The 21,217-nt window shown below is 37.1% G+C and overlaps 1 protein-coding gene across 4 annotated transcripts in view; it reads right to left on the reverse strand.

The window, feature by feature from the left end:
• Window positions 1-21,217, reverse strand: part of AGO3 (argonaute RISC catalytic component 3) — a 118,479-nt gene that overhangs the window by 79,605 nt on the left and 17,657 nt on the right. Inside the window, exons 1-4 of one of the 4 annotated variants that reach the window (XM_020880238.2) lie at window positions 18,114-18,189; window positions 9,217-9,340; window positions 6,908-6,972; window positions 115-235 (exon numbers count right to left, since the gene is read on the reverse strand). In XM_020880238.2, the coding sequence (XP_020735897.1) occupies window positions 115-235; window positions 6,908-6,957 (171 nt within the window). In that variant the 5' untranslated portion in view covers window positions 6,958-6,972; window positions 9,217-9,340; window positions 18,114-18,189. Of the gene's footprint in view, window positions 1-114; window positions 236-5,996; window positions 6,107-6,907; window positions 6,979-9,216; window positions 9,341-18,113; window positions 18,286-21,217 lie in introns of those variants that run through there. The other 3 variants (XM_070468406.1, XM_020880239.2, XM_020880237.2) reach the window with 3 other exon arrangements.

Raw genomic sequence — 21,217 nt, forward strand, 5'->3', positions numbered from 1 at the left:
ACGTTAAAACTGATAAATGATACATATAGACCGTAATAAAATGGTCATAAATGCATTTAAAAGATACTGCAAATGTATAGTTTTCTGATAAAGGAATGCATCTTAGCATCTTACCCCTGTAGTTGCCACAGGAAGTGGATTGGCTGTGTAAAGGCTTCTTTTTCCATCATAAACTGGTCTACGGTCCCCAAATATAGTTACTTTAAAATGCTGAACCATTGAGTCAACCACCTCCCTAAAAAAGGGAAAAAATGCATTCATATAATCCTCTGCATGATGAAATACAAAAATCTTAACTAAAGTAGTTTTTTACACTATTTAAAGCTGTCACAAAATTCTAAAAGATCATTATACATGACAAAGATTTTCCCTTCTGGATTATGGTTTAGGATACCAGAAAGACGGATTTCTGGGAAGAGATGATATGAGTTTCACAAAAGGCAAAAAAAAAATGATTCCAGTGAATCACTTAATCATTCTGGGGACACAGCTGACCTGCAAAATACTATCCTTATAGATGATCTAAAATACCTTTCACCATCTAAGGACTAACTGACACATTTATCAAAGAATATGGTGTTCTTTCCTTTGCGTTCAAATAGCACCTAGTACATATATCTATTAGAATACTTACTTCACTGTAGTATTAGTATTATATACTTTACTTCTACTAGACTGTGAGATTTTTAGAGCAATAAACATACCTGTACCCTGTACCCCTCCATCCCATTCCAATGGTATCTAGCCAACAAAAATATTTTGAAACCTCTATTTTTTACCCAGCAAGTATGTTTATCCTATATACTTACATGGAAAGATATTTTAAAAGTTTCTTTTTTAGACATTTAAAAAAATTGCAGACTATAGAGAGAATAACACCAAATATCCACGAATCAATATTTATTTTTACACATACATAATTTGTAAAAGCAGCAAAAAAATATCTAGAAGGGTATGTACCACACAGATACAGTGGTTAGTTACCTCTGGAGAAAGAAGTGAAGAAAAGAATGATTTTTTATTTTGTTTATATAATCTAAATATATTACAATGACAGTATACTCACATATTACTAATATAATTTATGGTACATTTAAAAGAATGAGAAAAAAAATTTCAATTCTAGCCCAGTCAAGTAGAAGAGAAAGGAGAAAGAAGCATTTTCTGGAACAAAATTAAGCAGATTTGACACCCAGAGAAATTTCCCAAATGCTCAACGCTTCTATTTTCCTCAACTTTCAATTTTATTTTGCAAGTATTTCTTGCACCACTCTTTTACTTTCTATTCCAGTTACCGCCAACCTAAAACCTCATGTCCTACTACCTGAATTATTTTAATTTTTAGGCCTTTAATTTTTTCATCTCTGGCCCAATTTTTATACCACTGCCACATGAGCCTCCAAACCTCACTTTTACCCTCCAGATACAAAAGGTTAAGTTAATCATGCTCCTCGGTTCATTGCCACATTATCATCACTCATCCATTAAGACCACTAACTGTCTCTTCCTCCATATCCATTTCCCTACTCCCGTTCTTCTCAATAAATCATTTTCTCTAATATGTTTGATGAACATCCTTCTGTTTGTATACATTCCAACTTTACCCTCTGCATAATGTTTCTAAAATCTATTTACACTGCTGTGGGACACTTAGTTCATTGTTTCTGACTGAGGGTCCCCTGGACTGCAAGGATATCCAACCAGTCCATCCTAAAGGAAATCAGTCCTGAATATTCATTGGAAGGACTGATGCTGAAGATGAAACTCCAATACTTTGGCCACCTGATGCAAAGAACTGATTCATTTGAAAAGACCCTGATGCTCAGAAAGATTGAAGATGGGAAGAGAAGGGGACAACAGAGGATGAGATGGTTGGATGGCATCACTGACTCGATGGAGATGAGTTTCAGTAAACTCCGGGAGTTTGTGATAGACAGGGAAGACTGGAGTGCTGCAGTCCAAGGGGGTCACAAAGTCGGACACGACTGAGCGACTGAACTGAACTGAACTGAACTCTACATGTTGTCTATCTGGTCTCCCAGCAATACAGATTCAGTATCTTTAACAGTCAGCCACCAAGACATCTTTACATGTCATGCAAATATGGGTTCGATAAAGGACAGAAATGGTATGGATCTAACAGAAGCAGAAGATATTAAGAAGACGTGGCAAGAATACACAGAAGAACTATACAAAAAAGATCTTCACGACCCAGATAATCACGATGGTGTGATCATTCACCTAGAGCCAGACATCCTGGAATGTGAAGTCAAGTAGGCCTTAGAAAGCATCACGACGAACAAAGCTAGTGGAGGTGACGGAATTCCAGTTGAGCTATTTCAAATCCTGAGAGATGATGCTGTGAAAGTGCTACACTCAATATGCCAGCAAATTTGGAAAACCCAGCAGTGGCCACAGGACTGGAAAAGGTCAGTTTTCATTCTAATCCCAAAGAAAGGCAATGCCAAAGAATGCTCAAACTACCACACAATTGCACCAGAGATCAAATTGCCAACATCTGCTGGATCATTGAAAAAGCAAGAGAGTTCCAGAAAAACATCTATTTCTGCTTTACTGACTATGCCAAAGCCTTTGACTGTGTGGATCACAATAAGCTGTGGAAAATTATGAAAGAGATGGGAATACCAGACCACCTGACCTGCCTCCTGAGAAACCTATATGCAGGTCAGGAAGCAACAGTTAGAACTGGACATGGAACAACAGACTGGTTCCAAACAGGAAAAGGAGTACATCAAGGCTGTATACTGTCACCCTGCTTATTTAATTTATATGCAGAATACCTCATCAGAAATGCTGGAATGGAAGAAGCACAAGCTGGAATCAAGATTGCTGGGAGAAATATCAATAACCTCAGAAATGCAGATGACACCACCCTTATGGCAGAAAGTGAAGAGGAACTAAAAAGCCTCTTGATGATAGTGAAAGAGGAGAGTGAAAAAGTTGGCTTAAAGCTCAACATTCAGAAAACTAAGATCATGGCATCTGGTCCCATCACTTCATGGCAAATAGATGGGGAAACAGTGGAAATAGCGTCAGATTTTATTTTTGTGGGCTCCAAAACCACTGCAGATGGTGATTGCAGCCATGAAACGAAAAGACGCTTACTCCTTGGAAGGAAAGTTATGATGATCATCCTAGACAGCATATTTAAAAAGCAGAGACATTACTTTGCCAACAAAGGTCTATCTAGTTAAGGCTATGGTTTTTCCTGTGGTCATGTATGGATGTGAGAGCTGGACTGTGAAGAAAGCTGAGCACCAAAGAATTGATGCTTTTGAACTGTGGTGTTGGAGAAGACTCTTGAGAGTCCCCTGGACTGCAAGGAGATCCAACCAGTCCATCCTAAAGGAGATCAGTCCCGGGTGTTCATTGGAAGGACTGATGCTGAAGCTGAAACTCCAATACTTCAGCCACCTCATGCAAAGAGTTGACTCACTGGAAAAGACCCTGATGCTGGGAGGGATTGGGGGCAGGAGAAGGGGACGACAGAGGATGAGATGGCTGGATGGCATCACCGACTCAATGGACATGAGTTTGAATAAACTCCGGGAGTTGGTGATGGACAGGGAGGCCTGGTGTGCTGCGATTCATGGGGTCGCAAAGAGTCGGACGTGACTGAGCGACTGAACTGAACTGACTGACTGACCAAGACAACGCTGCAATGCATTATCTCCTTCTATGTCCCTTTATGAACTTGTGTGAGAATAATCTCTGGCTATATACACTGAGGAACAGAACTGCTAGGTCCAAGTGAATTTCATCAACTAAATGATGAAGAACTGCCAAACTGCTCTTTAGAATGCCTGCACTAAACCATCCTCCTGGAGGTTCCTATTTCCCTACTTCTGTGAACTCCCTGTTTATTCTCTCTGCTCATTTTCTATTGGGGTGCCAGTCTTCTCATTGAACTTAAGGAGTTTCTTTGTTATTCTAATATTATTTCATTAACAGGTTTAGTTGTTGCAAATATCTTCCCCCCAAGTGTTATCTGCCTGTTAACAATGTCCTTGTATTTACTGAACTGAAAATGTTAATGCTGTATCATCAAATGAATAGTTTTCTTCAATTTATGGTTTCATTTTTTAAGGTTTTAAGAAATACTTTGCTAATATTAAATCACAAAGATGTATTATACTTTATTAACTTTATAATTTTGTTTATGTTGGTCACTAATCCATCTTAGGTTCTTCTTTATAAATAGTATTATGTAAGAACTCAATTTTATTTTTCTCCATACAGTGAATCAGTTTTCCCACACTGTCTACTAAACAGTCTATACTTAACTAATCAATTTATAATGACAGTTTATCTTAAGTTCTGAACTGAGTTTTCTATGTTGTCTCAGTGGTCTAGTCTACTTGTCTGTTCCTGGATCAGTATCATACGTTTCCATGATCACTGGGGTGTTTTATTAAATTATAACATGGGGCAGGGCAAGTTCCTTTTCTTTCTCTAAGTTAACTTGAATATCCATGAAAACATTTATCAAAATAAATCTGTAAAGTTCTCCCCCATGCCAAAACTATTAATACAATAAGCAAAAGAAACATATCTAGTGCCCTACATATAGTAAATAATCAAAAAATATCTGTTGGTTAAGAAACTCTAAAATGATACAAACACGAGAAAGGCTAGTATGCCAAAAACAAATTAGTAATGTTAAAAGCTACAGGCAAATTGCAACAATAAACTAAATAAATGAAGATGAAATATAAGGGTAACTGTAAAGTCTAAAGACTTACACTTGAAAATGGCAATAAAATAAATTAAAGGATCTGAACTTATCCACTGCTTTCATGCAAAAGGGCTTTCTGCTCTGCTTAGTTACTCAGCTGTGTCTGACTTTTTGCAATCCCATGGACTGTAGCCCGCCAGGCTCCTCTGTCCATGGGATTCTCCAGGCAAGAATACTGGAGTTTGTTGCCATGCCCTCCTCCAGAGGGTCTTTCTAACCCAGGGACAGAACCCAGGTCTCCTGCGCTGCATTCGGATTCTTTACCGTCCAAGCCACCACGGAAGCTTTAGATGACTATAAATCCAAAATTAACTAATCTGGTGATGTAGTTTCTTCAAAATTAAAGAACTCAGGTTGCATATATTTAAACAGCCAGTATAAGGCAGGTAACCTTCCCACCATCTATTACACAGGTCATTTCAAATTCTGGAGTACTACTCCGTTCAATTAAAAAACTTAAGACCCTAACAGATGAAACACAACCAGAAGAAGATAATTCTGATAGAACCCCACACAATATAAATAAAAATAAATCAAAGTAAAGATTCTTAGTCTGGAAATAGGAAGGAGTCAGAGGAAATTAGAGAAGTCTTCAGTTATTTTGACAGACTGTCATGTGAAAACCTGAGTATCTTCCTTGTATGGGAGGACAGAAATCAGAAAAATCATTGGAAAATATAAGGAGCAATATTTTGGAACAAAAATTTCCAACATTTTCTAACCACCAGAGTTATTCACAAGTGGTTTACACTATCTCATAAAGTACCTGAGTTCATCCTTGCTAGAACTGTTCAAGGAGCAGTTATGTCAGGGAAGATACCAACTAGAAGATCAAAATGAATAATGTCTACCATCCCCTCTAACAGTAAAATTTAATGAAGAGAATGTCAAGTATGAAATTGCAGATTTTATCATAGTATAAGATACAGAGACTCCTTTACGAGTAACTACACCAAAAATTGACTTGAACTCGAGACTTCAGAGTCTCTACAGAATGGTGTTAGAATTATAGACACAATGAGCAATTTTAACTTTAACCTCTCACTAATACAATGTAATTAAATGATATATTCGACTTTTAATGGAATTTTATTATTCAAGTTAACAAACTGACAAATCCAGGGACTGCAACTTTTCATTTTTTATCTCAAATGATACAGTGGCAAAGGGCAGTTTATCAGAATGTCCGTCAGGAAGGGACGTAAAACTAGAGGAAAAGCTCTCCAAAACACTAACTTACCTAGTCATCCAGCAGCTAGAGCAGCGAAAGCACTCACTGAATTATGAAGAAGGTCTGAACTGAGAAATGGCCAATTTGGAAAATCTTTATAATATGTGGTAACATAATTACTGGAGAAAAAATAAGCAGACAAGAGGTTTTAGTCTCATTCTGCCACTAAATTGTTAGGAAATTTACTTGGCCTCTCTGAATTTAGTTCCTTTATCAATAAAACTGAGGTAATAGTCTTGGACTGTTACAGGGATGATGTGGGATATCAGTGAAAGTACCTTGGGGGAAAAAAGTAAATATGAATGGTACTATTTTTATATAAAAATTTAAGCATAATTATCTCAAAAATGTGCTTCAAGAATTATACTGATGTACTGAACTCTTCTAAACAACTTACAGATAGATACATTATAATGTACCAGCATCAAATACTGTAAATAATACAAAGAATGAATGCTGGTAATTAACAGAAACTGTGAATGGAATTTTCTCCATAGTGCAGTTGGGGAGCACTAGCCTTTTATTATAAAATGGGGGGGGGGTCTTTTGTTCAAATGTAGAAATTTCAGAACAATATTTTAAGTGTGTATTGTTAAGCCAGCTTCTTAGCTTACAATAAAAAGTAAAGCTACAATAACCAAAATACATAAAATATTTTAACTTTTGAAACAGTATGCAGAAAAGAAAATCTGAATAACTGGGAGTAAGAACTTCTAACCACTTTCCAGTGGCTTCCTTTTACTAATAATCTTAGTTTGAAGAGGGAAGAATTCTTGCAAAGAATAATATAATGCATTTCTGAGGAACCTCAGGATACAATTTTTAAATTTTGAAGAATATCTGGCAACCACTACAAAAATGGAACCTACCTGAGTACATTAGGTCTTACAAAGGGCTACAGCCTACCTTCCCACTCTTACCTCAACCACCACTTCCTACATTCTGGTACCAAGTCTTTTGATTCCATCATGCTCTGGTGCACAGACTGTAAAGTAAAATTTAATATTGGTTTCAGTAAGTTCCACTTTATCACCTGACTCATACAACAGAAAAATGGCAGGAGAGGGAAACTTTAACATTAAAAGGAGGAGAGGAAATTATTTTCCTTTCCTGTTAACTGGTACTATAAACTCAGACACCCATCTTCATTCATCTCATTTTTAAGTACCTCTTAATTCTCTACTCCCTAAAGGTAGAATGGGAAATATTACGTTAGTCTTTAGGAGAAGACATATATATTCCTCTAAAGTGACTTTTCATCTTAATTTAGTATTCCCAGCTAATAAATTGATCTGTGACTGCAGTACAGACAAAATAAAGGCAGATGGCTAAAGGATGTGCTGTGCAGACTCACTCAGTCATGTCTGACTTTGTGGCCCCATGGACTGTAGCCCTCCAGGCTCCTCTGTCCATGAGGATTCTACAGGCAAGAATACTGGAGAAGGTATAACAATACTGCTAAGATATAACAAGATGCTAAAATCACCCAGTGGTTTATAAAACACAATGAAAACAGCTGACAGCCTCTCCTAGTATCCTTCCAACTTCTAATTTAACTTCATACCTCTGTGCTAAGTAGCAGAGAGGGTAGTCAATAAATACTTTTGTGTCAAGATAAAGCTTAAAGATGCAGAGGAGAGTTATACTTTAGATCAAATTTTTAATACTTCACAAAATTTGTAGTACATCAGAGCATTTCACCATAAACTATCTTCACTGCCAATTCACATGGGTGTGAATTCTTTCACAACCTTATATAACCACAATAGTTAATCTAGTAAATACTTCTAGTATTCACAAATGATTGACAGACTAGATTGAGTAATAGATTTTTAACTCAAGGTGGCTTATACTAACAATTCTCCTCTAGAATACTCTCCTTCAGACCACCATTGACTTCTTCAGACACAATCTCTTTTCAGTCTCTATTCCTGGTTTCTTTGAGCATCTGCAACTGTGATCTAGCCTTGAAAATCATGATACTTGACTTACTTTCTCTGAAACAGCTTCTGCTTTGTCCTGGTTTTCCTACCTTTCTAATCTCCTAAGTGTCTTCATTAACAAACCTGAGTCTTATCCCAGGAATCTATTCTCAGAGTTCTTATCTTGAATCTACGCACTCTCCCTAGCTTTTAACTATCACCTCTTCCCTGGTGGCTCAGTGGTAAAGAATCTGCCTGCAACGCAGGAGATGTGGGTTCGATCCCTGGGTTGGGAAGATCCCCTGGAGGAGGAAATGGCAAGCCACTATAGTATTCTCACCTGGGAAATCCCATGGACAGAGGAATCTAGTTGGCTATAGTCCATGGGGTCACAAAAAGTTGGACACGAATTAGTGACTAAACAGCTGCAGTAGCAGCGTAAAATAGTAAACAGATCAGCAAAGAGGATATATTACATAGCATAGGGAATTATAACCATTATCTTGTAATAAACTATAATGAAGTATAATTGCAAAAAATACTCAATCACTAAGCTATACACCTGAAACTAGTGTTATGTTATAAATCAACTATACTTAAATTTAAAAAAGCAAGTATTAGAGGTGCTAGGGGTATGCTGGAGTATGAGAAAAAATTGTTAGAAGTATTTATATTTAATTTTCATCTAACAATTACTAATTAAGATGGACTAATATTCACGAATGGAGACTGACACTGGTGCCCTCACTTAGTCCACATGAGATGGTCAGGTGTAATAACATATGCAGGTACACAAGAAATCTGAATAATGGGGTTTCTGTAATGTGAGTTAACAGTGGAACTCTCACTCATTCATTTCTTTTCAGCAAGCTGTAACTTTTTTCTGTTCAAGTGTGTAGCACATATTCTATCAGGTTTCTGGTACAGAAATCAGAACATTTCAAATTACTATAGTCTTAGTTTATTTCAAATATTTTTTTCCACCTTTAATTTTTTGATAGTTATGCAAAGTTAGAATAGTAGTATAATATTTTTAATTAAAATTTAATTTATGCATATAAATATGTATATTTATTTATTGCTGAATGAGTGTGTGAAGTCACTCACCTGTGTCTGACTCTTTGCAACCCCATGGACTGTTGCCCACCAGGCTCCTCTGTCCATGGGGATATGGCTCTCCACTCTTTCTGAATTCACAAGCCTTAGCATGGATTTAAGATCCTTCATAACCTATTCCCTGGGCAAACTTTCAGACTCTACCTACTCTATTTATACTGGCCAATCCCTGTTACATAAACATGTCTTACCTTTACTCATGTTCTCTGTATGGAATATTCTTTCCCCTGCTCCACCAGGCAACCATTCAGCTCAGAGAGCATATCATCTACTCTATCTGCCTCCACAACCAAAATCAGGAATCAGCACTCTTTTCTGAAAAGCATACACCACACATCTCACAGAACTTGTCACTCTACACAGACTATAAAATCCTTGGCAGGAATCATGTCTTATTTATCTTGTTATCCCCAGAGCTTAGCACAGTGCCTGACACAAAACAGAAGCACAGTAAATTAAACAGTTAAGAAAACATAGCGAAGATTTAAAAAAACAGTCTTTAAGTTTTAAAAGTTACTGTAGGATTTAGAATTATAGTTCTAGTCAGATCCATAAATGTTGAAATCTAGTACCAATAGCATTCTTAACTGGTACAATAATATAGCACATTCAGATAACTGCTTTAAATTAACTCAGTCTAAGAAAAAAAAATGGAACAGGCTAGAAGTAAACAATCAAGGCACATCTTACAATGGAATATTATACAGCTGTTATTGTAATTTAAATCTACACAGATGGATAGATGCTAAAAATAAACCCTACCTACTAGTCCCTATGTTTATACATATCTTTATTTACAACAGTATCTTTGAAAAGTACCTTTGAATTTCAAATATATTGTAGGAATATCAGCTAAAAGATTAGTGAGTAATTTACTTAGATGCTACTTTAAAAGAATTTTGAGATTTGAAATATTCACCATCTATTAGCTTTCTTATCTTACAAGTGACTAACAACTGACAAGGCAAATAAAACTTGTTTTTTAAAAATTATGTATTTTGTATGGTATGGTTTCCCCAAAACAGCTGAACATGCAAAACTAAACCATTTAATTTTCTCTGGCAGTGTTTTTTGGGGTATGTCTTCTAAATCATTTTAATCAGAAGTATACCCCTCAAAACACACCAAAAGAACAGCTGACAAAAGAAAAAATAACTAGACTTCATCAAAATAAAAAATGTGTTTCAAAGAAAGTGAAAATACAAAAGGAATACAGCCAATATTTTATATAATAACTTTATATGGAGTATAATCTATTAAATATCAAATCACTATGCTGTACATCTGACACTAATATAATATTGTAAATTAACAATATCTCAATTGCAAGAAAAAATAAAAAATTTTAAAAGGAAGTAAAAAAGGCAAGGTGCAGAAAGGGAGAAAACTTTTGCAAATCATCTTGTCTCATAAGTTATAAAGAACTCCTACAACTTAATAACAAAAAGGGCAAATGATTTAATTTAAAAATGGGCAAAAGAGGTGGACAGACATTTCTCTGAAAATATGCAAATAGCCAAGAAGTACATAAAAAGATGCTCAACATCATTAGACATCAGGCAAACGCAAATCAAAGTAACAACGTGATATTACTCAACACTTACTAAGATAGATAGTGAAAAAGACAGATAACAAATGTTAATGAGGATGTAGAGACATTGGAATCACCACACACTACTATCAGGAATGTAAAATGATGCATCCACTTTGGAAGATTCTAGCAGTCCCTCAAAAGATTAAACATTGAGTTATCACTTGATTCCACTCTTGGGTATACACTCAAGAGAAATGAAAACATGAATGTAAATAGCAACATAAATTTTAAGAGCCAAAAAGTGCAAACAACTTACATGTCCATCAACATTAACAAATGAACAGAAACACAAAATGTCCATACAATGGAATATTATTAAGTAATAAAAAGCAATGAAATACTAATAGATACTACAACATTAAGGGACTTCTCTGGTGACTCATATGGTAAAGAATCTTCCTGCAAAGCAGGTAGGCACGGATTTAGTCCCTGGGTTGGGAAGATCCCCAGAGAAGTGGCTACCCCACTCCAGTATTCTTGCCTGGAGAATCCCATAGACAGAGGAGACTAGTGGACTACAGTCTGTGGGGCTGCATAGAGTTGGACATGACTGAGCGACTCACACTTTCACTTCTTTCTGTTACAACATTATGTGAAAACATGTGAAATGAAAGCGGTCAGTCAAAAAGGCCACATATTGTATGATTCCATTTATATTGAAATGTCCAGAAAAGGTAAATCTACAGAGACAGAAAGTAGGCTAGTGTTGGGCAGGGATTGCAAGGAGGGAGGCACTGAGGAGTGACTGCTAATGAGTATGAGATTTCTTTAGGAGAGGACAAAATGTTCTAAAGTATGACTGGGGTGATGGTTGTACACTATCACTGTAAACATACTAAATAACACTGAATTGTACATTTTAAATGAGTGAATTGTGTACCATGTGAATTGTATATCAATAAAGTTGTTGTTTAAAAAAAGAATGTCCCTTTCTTGGAACACTACCCTAGCATAACACTGTCAATAATATTCCTAGTAACAAAAGAGTTTCCTCAAACACTCTGACTTGTGACGATTTCTATGTAAAAGTCTAAATCTTTTCAATATAGATTTATTTTTTCCTTCTAAAACTCAACCATCAGAATTATATTACATCCATATGTGATATGCACAAATATTCAGCACTATGTCATTAATCGTAATAGAATAGTAACAGGTAAAGAATCCGCCTGCAATGCAGGAGACATAGGAGACCCAGGTTCAATCCCTGGGTCAGGAAGATCCCGTGGAGAAGGAAATGGCAACCCACTCCAGTATTCTTGCCTGAAAAACCCCATGGACAGAAGAGTCTGACAGGCTACAGTCCAAAGGGTGGCAAAGAGTCACAAATGACATGACTGAGCAAGTAAGCACAATCATACTAACACAATGACTGTAAGATGATGTTTAATTTATGAAAGAAAATTAAATAAAAAATTTGATCACTCTATCACCATTTCAAGAGTCCTTCAAATCTTTATACAAGTAGATCCTGCATTTATAATCATGCTGCACATACAATTTTCACATCTATTTCACTATTTAACAACTTTGAATAAGTACACTGACAGTCTACTGAGGATTTACCCCGATATATATTTAGTAGTTGAACAAACGAGCATAAAAATCTCAAGTTACAGATTTTACACTCTAGGTCACAATACTTCTAAAAATTAATTTTTAGTTATTAATACCATTCACTTGTAAAAAAAAGCACCTAGAAATATCTGAAACCTGCTTTACTCTTTTAACTAATGATGATTTTAAAATCAAATCATTAAATAGGGGAAAAAAAGAAACACACAGATACACTCTCCCGAAAAGAAGTGAGGAAAGGACAAAAAAAGCAACAGAAAGAAAATCTAAGGTAGAAAAATTGACTCACAAGATGATTCACAAGCATTTCCTGGATATTTTGTCCAAGAAAACTCTTTTGACTAAAGTGGAAACTTGCTTGGCTGCAATACATCATTCTACTAGTATGATTAATGCCATAGTTCCAAATATTTGAGCATGTGGCATATGGACAAGAGAAACCTCATATGTGTTGATTTAAATACTGCTACATTTTGGCTCATAACTATTTAGCTAATATTGAAAAGGAACTGTAAAGTTCTATTTAGTTTCTTCTAACTTTTAGAATTCTAGTTTTTGAAGTGTAAGAACTGAACCAATTTAGGAAGCCCACCAATAATTTTAACTGACTAGTTGTATGCAATACTGCAAAAAGTGAAGACAAGAACTAGTCTTCTGAAGAAAACAAAAGGAATAAGTTTTGTGGATGTTGACATAAAACTAAGCCAATATCATCAACAAAGTATAAAGCTGGTTAATGACGATTTTAGAGTCCTGAAGAAGTCCTCTAGCTCTTGTCAAAACTCAAATAAAAGGTACGCAATAAAAAAACTTCCATTTGGAAACATCTTCATTACAGATCCTTTACTTCTACTGACAAATAACACAAGAAGACAAAGCAACATAAAGATGAAATACAATTAGGGATGTCAATGGGGCTGTAAGTTAAAACTAGAATGTACCACACTAATTTATTATATATATGTTCCTCTCAAATTTAACCAACATGCTGAGCATCTACATGTGAAACTCTGTGGTACACAACTTCATATACACACATATAACACATGATTATTCCTTTACCAAAAAAAAGGTAGGAAAAGGAACAAATCTAATATAAACAATTTTGGGTTTTTTTACCCAACATTACTGGTATTGCCTCCGTCTCTTATGAGAGACTCATCTTAAATGCTAAAAAAACCCTTAACTGACATACCTCTAAGTCCCAAGCCTCCAACTCCTATCATTCCCTCAATTCCAACCCATTTTGTCTTCAAGTGATTTTGTTGTTCTAACGTTGTTGTTGTTGTTCAGTCACCTAGTCATGTCCGACTCTTTGCTACCCCAAAGATGGCAGCATGCCAGCCTCCCTGTCCCTCACCATCTCCTGAAGTTTGCCCAAGTTCATGTCCATTGCATTGGTGATGCCATCCAGTCGACTCATCCTATGATGCCCTATTGTCCTTCTGCCCTTAATCTTTCCCAGCATCAGGGACTTTTCCAATGAGTCAGCTGTTCGCATCAGATGATCAGAATACTGGTTTCAGCTAGAGCATCAGCCCCTCCAGTGAGCATTCAGGGTTGCTCTCGCCGAAGACTGACTGGTTTGACCTTCGTGCCGTCCAGTGGACTCTCAGGAGTCTTCTCCAGCACCACAGCTTGAAGGTGCTCTGCCTTCTTCACGGTCCAGCTCTCAACCGTATGTAACCACTGGGAGACTACAGTCTTGACTATATCGACCTCTGTCGGCAGAGTAATGTCTCTGCTTTTCAACACGCTGTCTAGGTTTGTCATAGTTTTCCTGCCAAGAAGCAATCATCTTCTGATTTCATGGCTGCAGTCGCCATCCAGTGATTTCAGAGCCCAGGATGAGGAAATCTGTCACTGCTTCCACCTTCTCCCCCTCTATTTGCCATGAAGTGATGGGGCCAGATGCCGTGATCTTAGTTTTTTCTAATATTTTAAGCCGGCTCTTTCACTTTCTTCCTTTACCCTCAACAAGACGCTCTTTAGTTCCTCATAGCTTGCTGCCATTCAAGTGGTATCATCCAAATATCTAAAGTTGTCGATGTTTCCCCCACTATCTTGATTCCAGATTGGATGAGTTCATCCAGCCTGGCGTTTTTCACGATGTGCTCAGCATACAGGTTAAACAGGGTGACAGCAGACAACCCTGTCCATACAGGGTTCTAACTGTTGCTTCTTGACCCACAAATAGATTTCTCAGGAGACAGGTAACATGGTCTGGTATTTCCAACTCTTTAAGAGCTTTCCACAGTTTATTATGAGCCACACAGTCAAAGTTTTTGGCACGGTCGATGAAACACAGGCAAATTTTTTTGGAATTCCCTAACTTTCTCCATAATCCAGCAAATGTTGGCAATTTAATCTCTGTTTCTAATGTTATCATTATATAATTTTCCTATTTAATAGATAACATATAAGAATTCTCCACTATATATTGCTAAAGTTAAGGACAATTCTTTCAGGCAGGGCAAGGTAGAGAGGCGATAATAAGAAATTAAGCCAAGAAACATCTGCCTTAGACATTCTATCAGTTAAGAGATTTCTTTAGATTAATAAATGCCTTTAAAAAATGTAAACATCTACCAGAAAGGTAAGGATTATCCTTTGTTCAAATTTATACATTAATACCCTAGTTTTGAGAAAAAAGAAAAAGGGAATTTGATAGTGCAGCATGAGGCAGGTGATCCCTGTAAGCACAAAGACAGACAAAAGAAAAGGACACTAAGATAAAGACTAACCTGCATATTCTAGGAGAGAGGATAGGGCACTGAACATCCATATCTAGGCACATGAAGCCCTCTATAATGTCCAGTTGTCTTTGCTGTCTCTCACCAATACACTCATCCCCTTTTACTTTTATAAGCATTTTGTTAATTTTATTGAGTATTTTACTCTGTGTCAATCACTGAGCTAAGATTAAGGCTACGAAGATGATGATAAAGAATATAACTTTTCATGAAGAGGTTATGCGGAGAAAAGAAGGTAGCAACAAATATTGCCCTAAAAATATAACAAAAGTGCATACCAATCAAGTACTACAAGGTCATAGTAGAATGAACTGGCTTTTCGGCTGGAACCACCATCCTCCAGCATTTTGCCATAATGACCAACACGAAGGGAGAGGAGGGGTACTCGCTATATGTTCTCTAAGCCTTTTAGAAAACATGGAGTCATTCCCTAGGCTACATACATCATGCAAATCAACAAGAAAGGTGATATTGCAGATAACAAGGGGAGGGCACCATTCTTAATAAGGAAAGCCCCACAAATGTTACTGTGGCAAAACTCGAAGAGTCTACAATGTTACCTAGCATGCTGTTGCCATCCATGTAAACAAACAAGTTAAGGGCAAGATTCTTGCCAAGAGAATTAATGTGTGTATGGAGCACATTAAGCAGTCTAAGAGCCAAGACAGCTTCCTGAAATGTGTAAAGGAAAATCATTAGAAAAAGAAGGGAGCCAAAAAGAAAAGTACTTGGGCTCAGCTGAAGCGCCAGCTTGCTCCACCCAGAGAAGCACACTCAGTGAGAACCAGCGGGAAGGAGCCTGAACTGCTGAGCCCATTCTCCATGAACTCCTGTCACAATGGCTGTAAAGAAAATAAAAGACCTGGGCTGCATGTTTCTCCTGAGTAGAGGTGTTTTTTCTACTTTTCCCAAAGAAATATTTAAAGCACATTTTAATGATGTCCAGATTCAGTGGGTGATGTCTTTATTCTTCAAGTCTAATGGTTTTTCTTCCTGAAAGATGTGAGGGAATTCGTTGTGTAATATACTCCATTGATTAATAAACTGCCACTTATTATTTATTTTAAAAAGTGAACTACCATGTGACTATGGAGCTCAAAAAGTTTGCCTTGAAAAATAATAGAAGTCTGCCAGATAGATAAAGGCAGAGAGGGCATTCCAGGTCGGAGTTGCAGAATATGAAAAAAGATAAAGGTTAGAGCCAAACTAAGAAGGGCATACTATACTAAACTTGGGATGCTATTCTGTGGGCACAGGCAGCTGAATACATTTAAAAGTAGGGGAGCGACATAATCAGATTTCTTACTTAAAAGGATAACTATGCCAAAACTGTAGATATGTAAGGAGAATGGAGAGAGAAAGCGATGTTAGGGCAGACAAGGTCATTACAATAGGCTAGGCAACAAATAAGGGTCTGAAACCAAGGTGGCAGTAATACAGATAGAGGAGGTCAGGTTAGGGAATAATTTCTGAGAAAGAAGCAATAGGATGTGATCACCAATAGGAGGAAAAGGAAGTTCTACTTAGGGAATTTAGGTAGAGAAAAAGAATACAGCAACATGAGCAGAGGGGGGGGAGGAGGATTCAGAGAATAAGTTGTTTGAAGCCTTTTATAGACAGTAAGGTGTCAGTCCAAAGCTCAGGGAAGAGGTGGAGGCTACAGCAAGATTAGGTAATCATCTACTCATAGATGGCAGGTACTGCAGTAACTGGCTAGAGCCTCCCCTTTAAGCCTGGCTTAGTCTCAGTACACCTGGTTCTCCTCAACTGCCATACCTTCGTTGCTGTTCAGTCACTAAGTTGTGTCTGACTCTCTGCAACCCCATGGACTGCAGTACGCCAGGCTTCCCTGTCCTTCACTATCTCCTGGAGTTTGTATCTTTGTTACTGCTGCCTTATCTTTTTTTTTTTTAAGTGTTTTCTTTACTACAGCTATCTGCAATTCTACCACCTCTTTAGATTAAGTCAATTCCTTCCCTTCTTGCTTTATAAATTATTTCTTAACGACTATCAAGTCAGGATTCTGGAGTTCTGGTCTCACATTTGTTACTAGCAATGTGTTGTTGAATAAGCCTCTCAACCTTTCTGTATTTCAGCTATAAAAAGGGTACTGGAGAGGAAAAAAGGTATCAAATTAGTTGATACCTTAGGCTTCTCCACTTGTAATACTCTACAACTTGCCTCCTGACCTCAGAAAGAACTCTGTATTACATGTTAATTATAACACTCATATGATAGGGGTTTTTTGTTACAAGTTATTACAAAGTTTCTTAGTACTAATTTATTTCACATTTCTTATAGATCTTATCTCACAGGAGGGGGCAAGAAGAAGCTGGTACAAATTGCAGAGTAGCACTGACATATACGCACACTACCGTGTGTAAACAGACAGCTGGTGGGAAGCTGCTGCAATGCATGGGGAGCTCAGCTCGGCGCTCTGTGCCGGCCTCGAGGGGGTGGCAGGGAGGGTCAAGAAGGCGGGAATGAATGCATACTTACAGATGAGTCATGCTACCATACAGCAGAAACTAACACATCGCAAAGCAAGTACACTCCAACTAAAAGACCTCGTTTGTGGTATACATCATGTCATAAATTCCTTTCACATTTCCTATAGCACCTAAACCATATCCACATCCAGAGTATGTGGAGAGGGTGAGAGAAACTTATTAAGAGCAGACTGTAAATCTTTATATATCATATATACTTGTTCCTCTATAAGAGTAGGGAACAGTTAGAGGAGTTAAGGATGGGAAGGCATAAAACCATGACAATCACCATCGTCTTAAAGGGAACATTACACAACGGGTAAATAAGTTCAAGGTGGGTGGGAAGAGAAAAGAAAGCACAGATAGATATTACCTAATAGCAAAGCAAAAAAAATGCTCAGTCTGATTTTAAGAGCACATAACAATGAGTTGGACCTTTTCTATTATCACAGAGAAAACATATGAGGTTACCGTAACAGAAAAATTTCAAGACTATTTGTAGATTTCCCCCATTATTACACCTCTGTAGTACAGTCAATTTCAAAGAAAATTACCATGTGTTCTTGGTCAAACTGTTAGACATTAAACACTGCTATTTAACATACAAGATAAACATAATTTCTAAAGCAAAGACAAAAACCAACAGCAAAAGATCTCTGTGACTTCTTAATTCTTACCTGTTCACTCTCCTAGGACACTTGTCTGGTTTAATATCTACCTCATAGAGGTAGACATCAATCTTTGGAATTTCAACTTGAAAACAGTTAGCCAGCAATTTAATGGGTTTGCCCATGGTGCCATAGCCAGGTCTTCTGGGCACCATGAGTAGGGGCTGGGCCCCAACAGGTCCTGCCAGGGAAGGGGAAAAAAAAGAGAGACAGAAACACTGTTACAAGCTGCAATTGACAATCTTGTCAACCAGAGTAGGTTAGAATTTTAAGTAATAATTCCTCTGCTGATAATGATTAAAGCCTAGGGCTGAAAAATGACGTCAATTCTAAAAACCCTTTCTTTCACTCCAATTTACTTTCTTTATTAACACATACAGAGAAAAAAATGGGGTACCTCTGAAAAATTGTCTTGGAAGGGATAGAAAGAACAATCACACAAACCCAGGTGAACATAAGCAATCCACAAATCCACAAACCACTTGTATCCAAAGAGAGGGTAACCAACAGCAGAATAATCTTACAGAAGGGTAAGAGCAAATGAACAAAATAAAAAACAATATACAAAAAAAAAAAAAAAAGGATCAACAAAGCACAAAATCAATTACTTGAAAAGATAAATAAGAGAAATTCCAGACAACACAAACTTACAACATGAGAAAAAAGGTTGAAGTAACCAATATAAATGGAAAAAATGTATTACTACAAATACCAAAGACATTACAAACACTGTTAATAAATTTGCAAGTTTGATGAATTAGACAAAGTCCTAGAAAAATACAGCTTACTGGTACACAAAAGCATATAGAATTTGAAAAATTGTTGATAAAATGTAAAATGGTACAGCTGCTTTGGAAAACAGTAGAGTGGTTCTTCAAAACATTAAAAGCAGAATTATCATACGATCCAATAATCTACTTCGGGGTATAAACCCAAAAGAACTGAAAGCGGGCTACTGATAATTATATACCTATGCTCATAGCAGTATTATTCACAATAAACAAAGTAAGTGTGTGTTAGCCGCTCAGGCATATCTGACTCTTTGCAGTACTATGGACTGTAGCCTGCTAGGCTTCCCTGTCCATGGGATTTCCCAGGCAAGAATACTGGAGTTACCATTTCCTACTCCAGGGAATCTTCTTAGCTCAGGGATTGAACTGGCCTCTCTTGCACTGGCCAGCAGGTTCTTTACCACTAGCGCCACCAGGGAAGCCCCTAATCACTTGCTCTGTGTTACATAGTAATAGTCCTGAAATTCTATTTCCTGATCTATAAAATGGAAATAATACCTAATCTGCCTCTTTTTCATGAATCTTGTTAGGATCAAATCAGAACATAAACAATAGGTAAAATTTACCAAGCTCTTACTACATCTTTTAATAATTATTTTTACTTTTTAAACATTACTGAAGCATAATTGATTTACAATGTTGTGTTTAATTTCTGCTTTACAGCAAGGTGACTCAGTTACACATATATCCGTTTTCATATTCTTTTCCATTTTGGTTTATCACAGGATACTGAATACAGTTCTTTGTGCTATACAGTAGGACCCTGCTGTATCCATCCTACATGTAATAGTTCCCATCTGCTAATACCAAACTCCAGTCCTTCCCGCCTCCAACCTGCTTCTTCCTTGGCAACCACAAGTCTGTTCTCTATGTCTGTAAGTCTGTTTCTGTTCTCTAGACATGTTCATTTCTGTTGTATTTTAGATTCCACATATAAGTGATATCACATGGTATTTGTCTCTTTAAAAAAAAAATCATTTATTTGGCTGTGCCAGGTCTTCACTGTAGCATGCAGAATTCTTTTAGTTGAGGTATGTGAACTCTCAGTTGCAGCATGTGGGATCCAGCTCCCTAACCAGGGGTTAAACCCAAGCGATCTGCATTGGGAGAATGGAGTCTTAGTTGCTGGATCACCAGGGAAGCCCCTGTCTTTTTCTGACTTACTTTAATATGATAATCTCTAGGTCCATCCATATTGCTGCAAAGGCATTATTTTGCTCTTTTAATGGCTGAGTAATAACATAACGTTACATATATGTAACACATCTATATATATATATATATATATATATATATATATATATATATATATAAAATGATTGAGTAATATTCCATGTATGAAGAAGCAATGTAAAGTGAAAGTCACTCAGTCGTGTCCAACCCTTTGCGACCCCATGGACTATACAGTCCCCGGAATTCTCCAGGCCAGAATACTGGAGTGGGTAGCCTTTCCCTTCTCCAGGGGAATCTTCCCAACCCAGGGATGGAACCCAGGTCTCCCGCATTGCAGGTGGATTCTTCACCAGCCGACCACAAGGGAAGCCCATGTGTGTTACTCATGTCTTCTTTACCCATTCCTCTGCTGATGGACATTTAGGTTGATTCCATGCCTTGGATATTGTAAACAGTGCTGCTATGAAATAGGGGTTCATGTATCTTCTTGAATTATAGTTTTGTGTGGGTACTCACCCAGGACTGGGATTGCTAGATTATATGATAACTCTGTTTTTAGTTTTTGAGGAACCTCCATACTTCCAGAGTGGCTGCAACAATTTCCATTCCTACCAATGGTGTTCCTTTTTCTCCACACCCTGTCCAACAATGTGTAGGATGGCCATTTTGATGATGGCCATTCTGACTGGCATGAGGTGATACCTAATTATAGTTTCGACTCGCATTTTTAGTTAGTGATGTGGAGCATGTTTTCACGTGCCTGTTAGCCATCTGTATGTCTTCTTAGGAGAAATGTCTATTTAGGTACTCTGTCTATTTTTTTCAGTGGGTTTTTTGTTTGTTTGTTATGGAATTGTAGGAGCTGTTTATATATTTTGGAAATTAAGTCCCTGTTGGTTCAATCATTTGCAAATATTTTCTTCCAGTCCATAGGATGTCTTTTTGTTTTAGTAGCAAAACTAGGATTAGAACTCATTCTGCTGTGCTATTTTGTTTCATTGATATATCTATTCTTTTGTCAACAACATATACTGTCTTGATTACCATATTTTATAGTTGGCTTTGAAATCAGGTACTGTCAATCAGTTCTGTGACTTTAATCTCCTTTAATATCATGTAACTCTTCTGGGTAATTTTGTCTTTCCATAT

This window comes from Odocoileus virginianus, chromosome 5, assembly GCF_023699985.2.
Source record: "Odocoileus virginianus isolate 20LAN1187 ecotype Illinois chromosome 5, Ovbor_1.2, whole genome shotgun sequence".
NCBI lineage: Eukaryota > Metazoa > Chordata > Mammalia > Artiodactyla > Cervidae > Odocoileus > Odocoileus virginianus.